This window comes from Aplysia californica, unplaced genomic scaffold (genome assembly GCF_000002075.1).
Source record: "Aplysia californica isolate F4 #8 unplaced genomic scaffold, AplCal3.0 scaffold00271, whole genome shotgun sequence".
In the NCBI taxonomy this organism is placed as follows: domain Eukaryota; kingdom Metazoa; phylum Mollusca; class Gastropoda; order Aplysiida; family Aplysiidae; genus Aplysia; species Aplysia californica.
The window spans coordinates 586,134-591,356 of NW_004797541.1; the positions used below are offsets into that span (position 1 = coordinate 586,134).

The following is a 5,223-nucleotide window of genomic DNA, read 5'->3' on the forward strand; positions in this document are numbered from 1 at the left end:
ACACACACAAACACATGCACTCATACACACACACACTCACTCACTCACTCTCACACACACACACACAAGCACGCACACACAAACACACGAGCATTAAACTCACGTCTTCTGCCTTCGATAACAAAGCGTCTCACCGCAACGTCAAAGATTTTTTTTTTTGGGGGGGGGTGTTTATGTGTATGGTTTCTTTGGAGGAAGGGGGTGGGGATTCTTTATTAATTTGTATGACACTACCACTAACGTTGCATTGTGTATGCTTATTACCTCCTCAGGCCGAGGAGTGAGTCGGACATCCTCGAATCGTCACGTTTCGATGAAGAGGAAAGTGACGGAGAAGAGGAATCTGGCATGTTCACTCGTCCCGGATTTGCGAAAATCTCCTTCCTCCCCAAGCACGGGTTTCTTAGTACGATTCAATCATTTGAAGAAAATGGCCTTACCAATGGAAGTCCGGACGTCAAAAGACTGTCCGGAGATGGCGAGGAAGAGGTGGACCAGGGTCAAGGTTACGATGAGAAAAGCCAGGTGCTGCCGTGGGACCAAGATGACCTAGGGAACCTTGACGATGACGCAGAGGAGGACGATAAGAATGAATTGTCGGCCATTGAAATGTTTGTGTGTGCATGTGGCTTAGCTAGTTATTTACATATTTTTTCGAAGGAAAAGATTGATATGCCTTTATTAATGAGCATGACGGATGAGGAATTTCGGGAACTTGGGCTGCCTTTTGGGCCGAGGAAGAAACTGAAAGAGGCGATCGTTAGACGGAAGACAGTTCTTGAAGCCCCTACTAAAATGACAGCTTCCCAGTTGTGATCTATTACTCCGTTATACCGCCTTAGAATACAAAAAGCAGTATATCAAAGGCTTTTGTAAGGGAAATAACCCCAAGTAGTTTCAGAAACAGGGTAATAACTTGAAGAGAATCGGATATGTGCCTGTTTTAAATGAAATTACCGTACGTTTTGCATTTTCAATTGTGCCCATATGCAAGCTCGTAATTTGAAGGAAATTTCATAAGTAAAGCATATTAAATGAAGCTCTGTCATATCCCACCACTCACACACCTGAAAACGCATGTTTGCAACGAGCGTCTTTATACATTTTTCTTAGTTAAAAAAAATAAATTCTTACATTATTTATTGTTTCACCAAGTCAAGTCCATGACCATGTAAGCTGCCTAGATAAACAAGAAAATGTATACTGAGTCAAACATTTCCGTGAGTGTTATATAATATATATAATATATATAATTTGTGTGTGTGTGTGTATGTGTGTGTGTGTGTAATATATATGGGCATGTATGTGAACATAGATACATATGTGCCCATCTGACCTCTGATGCAGTTGTGAGCGCTGTAAAATGTTTACCAAACTAAACTACCAGATATATATGATGAATATATATAAATCTACATACACAACAGGCGCACACCTACCTATATAAGACATATTTTCTTATGTTTTTACAAAATGCTTTTTTACGAATACACAGTTGAAAAATTTGATACTTGAAGTTCTTGTGTCATTGATGTCAACTGAAATAATATTTAATACAAGAACTTATTATGTTCTGTGAAAGTCGCCGATCAGGAAGTATATTAAAGAATGTGCAAACATTTCAGTCCCAAGAAAGGATGCTTGTAACTGCTACAGATATCACTTAACATGTGGATCAAAAGTGGTTCTGAACAGAAAAGTATCAAGGGGGCATTGATCATTCTGATTTTGTTTGTTTTTGTAGAAGGACGTCAGGACGACATTACAAGATCGTTGGTCTATTTTCTTCATCAGAACGTTGTAGTTTCATTGCTTTAGCTTTTTCTGGTTGTGGTATTTGAACAAAATATGCAAAGTTCACATTTCTCGGTTGTTATTGATGTGTTTCATTTATGATTTGTTGAAAATTTGCTGAATTACATTTAATTTCTTTTTGTAAAGGTTTTATGCCCATCTAGACACAATATATTATACTTATTAAGTCATTTTAAAGAACGAGCACCGCACCAATGCAGTGAGGAAAACGTTCCATTAATGCTGGCAACGAGTGTTTGATTTTGTCAAATCCTGTGATAAAACCGGAATCAAGAGACCGTCACCTATTAAATTGTTTGTAAGAGTGAATATTTCAGTGATCTTTTGTTTTGTAATGTTATGGCTGATTGCCCAACAAGCGTGTGTTTGTCAAAATAGAAGTCGACCGCACTGATCACTAATGATGTTCACAGGTTTGTGGTTACTTTGATGAAACAAAAGAACTCTGATGTTGTTAATTGTATATATCACAAGTCCTTGAGATTGGTATTGGGTTACTGGCTAACCGCTCATTTAAACTCTTTTGTGAGTCGAACGGGAGAAATAAAGACAAAGAGAGAGAGAGAGAGAGAGAGAGAGAGAGAGAGAGAGAGAGAGAGAGAGAGAGAGAGAGAGAGAGAAAGAGAAAGAGAGCACGCGAACGTGTAATCGTATCTGGGTGTGTTAGCGTATGAAATTTAAACTCTTTGAGTGAACCAGAGATTCTCTTCATACATTCGCTCATCTTTTGAGGAAATAACCACCGTCACTGCCCCCTTATTGTTTTATTACTAAAGACGTGTAGACTATTTTATCAAACTGGTCAATTTGTGTACTGTTCCTGTAAAATCTGTACGTTAAATCTTAATTCATTATTTAAATGGTATGTCTGAAGACGACCGTTTGGTTAATATCCTGTCTTTATCTGTTAACAATATATCGATATAACTTGAATATAAGTAAAGAAAATATATCAGAACAGTGTTGATTAATCAAACCGAAAGGGGGAACGTTACTATTGATTTAGCGTACCCTGGTAACGTGTGCCTTGTTTTCGACTGTATAAAAGCACACGCTACATGGACAATGTGGAACGCGCTTTCCAGGTGCTGGCATATTTTATACAGTGTTACTTTGTCTCTTACCATGTTTTATAATTTCTTAAGATGTGTTGCACATTAAATTTGATTGAGATTTGCAAATGCCCCCCCCCCCAAAAGTGTCTAAAGGGATGTAATGGTTGAATTCCACTCAACATGGACACCGTAGGGGACATGATAAAAGAAATGTTACATCAATTTGATTAACCCTTGGAAAATATTCTCGATATATTGATTCGGTAAGGAGTAACCCGTTACAGTTAACTGACTCAAAACCTACCCGTTTCAGACCCCACACTGTGCACTGTAAGTAGGGACACAGCTGACCCAAAACTATGAAGTATGTTGTAGGAGCTAATTTTGTCAACAGACGTTGTGTGCATCCCATTATTTTACCTAGTTCTCAAACTTATTTTTCAAAATGACGAAAGTTTGAGTGTTTAAAAATATGACATAGACAAAAGCCTTAGTCATGGATTCTAGAACTATATCGACCAGAAAGACAGCACAAAATGAAATGATGTAACTTTCCGAATGCCCAATTAAGCAAATCCAAAAGGAATGGAGGCTGTTGTAAAGTCTGATTGATGCAAGAGGAACCACAAGGTACATATTATATGAAACAAAGAACTATTGCTATACAACCACGCAAAGATATCCACACTGATTCCCTCATGACAACATGTTCAATGCATTCTTGATTTACTTGCGTTTGATTTGATTTTGTTCTTATCATCATTAATACAAGGTCTCATTCTCGATGTCACCCGACAGCCATATCAAACCATCCATAATATAAGTATACTACATAATATTTATTGTAAACTATAACCTAACCACCAATATATATATATATATATATATATATAAAACATGTGTACGTTTTCCATCAAGTCGTTTACGAGTGACAATGTTTCTGAATGCTTCCAACTTCCAATGATAACTTACCCCATCAAAACATAGCACCCACCGGTGTGAGTAGGTTGCCCAAATGAAACGCCTATGAGTCATGCTCGGATCAATCAGATACTGTAGAAGATTGACATATTATATTACTATTATCCTTACTGCTTTGTCATGTACGTGGAAAATTGAATACCGATCAGTTCTTATGTCTGACCCATTGTTATTTTTGATCAGCGACGGCTGGACATTTATGGTGGTTTGTTAGTCACATATTATGTATATAATCTATTATTCTATACACTAATTTATACATTTGATGATCTACGCCACTGGACAAGCCAAAATGGTGCGTTCTGCTTACTCAGATGGTACTTGAATAAACATTGCTGTTTTTAATTTTGTGTTTGCCTTGTGAGAATTTGTGCATCAGAATGGTTTAAGATAATACTCAAATCAGCCAGTATGCTGAGCTAGAATAGATGTATTGCATCACCATACAACGGTAGGAATTTCACAGAGATCGGCTATTGGAAAATATTTTTAAAAAACACGTTTATTGGTTATATTGAGCCGATAAAAGATCAGAGGAGAGCCTCTCGGCCTCTTTAGATTCTCTCACTGTTCATGTTCAGAGAGTTGAGACGAAAGCAGAAGACAGAACATTGCTAGAGAGCAGGAAAGGAGGTTAAAGGAGATAATTTTAGAGAAGAAAATGTTTTCGTCGCTACCCGGATTCGAACCCGGGACCTTTGAATGAGAGGCAAACACAACCTCTAGGTCACGAGAGCCCCTGTTCATGTTCTAGACTATACAGCCTTTACAGAAGTGGTCAAGTCCTATTATTGTCGTACTGATTTTTAGGAAAGTATTTATTCATTTTTCTAGTACATTGTGCATGTCTGAAATATACAGACCATTTAGCATTATATTTTCACTTGTGACCACTTTTGGTTATTACTGGGTTTTTTTTAGATTAAGAAACTACTAGACAAGGGTAAGGCATTTGAAAGCGGAAAACAAGGATAAATGTGAGAAAGCGTGGTGAAATCAGGCGCGAGTCAAGATTCTAAATAATCAAGGTGAAGAAACTGGGCATTTTCCAACAAGTTTGTGAATTTTTATCTAATTTTTGTTTTGGGGCTCATGTCCAGTAAAGAACACATTTCTGGGTGAATTTTACTGGAAAACATTGATTAAAGGCATAAAAAATGTGCATCTTCAGTTTCCAGTGACCCTCAAGCTAAGGAAATAACTAAAGTTTGGCGACCATTCTCTCGCCAATGTTACCTCTGAAACCAGGTGACCCAACCTCCTTCAATCGCCAATATCTCGACTTGTATCCAAGATCAAAGGATATTTTTTTCATCCAAAGCAAGACAAATGAACAAGCTTTAAGAAGATACCAACAACTCCTCACGCCCAA

General features: G+C 37.6%; 1 protein-coding gene across 2 annotated transcripts in view; it reads left to right on the plus strand.

Annotated features, from left to right (window-relative positions):
- The window catches only part of LOC101856742 (Usher syndrome type-1G protein homolog), a 28,329-nt gene extending 24,133 nt beyond the window's left edge, over positions 1-4,196 (plus strand). For both annotated transcript variants that reach the window (XM_005101149.3, XM_005101150.3), the window contains exon 5: positions 273-4,196. In XM_005101149.3, coding sequence (XP_005101206.1) covers positions 273-816 — 544 coding nt within the window. In that variant the 3' untranslated portion in view covers positions 817-4,196. The remainder of the gene's footprint in view (positions 1-272) is intronic.
- Positions 4,197-5,223: the final 1,027 nt, after the last annotated feature.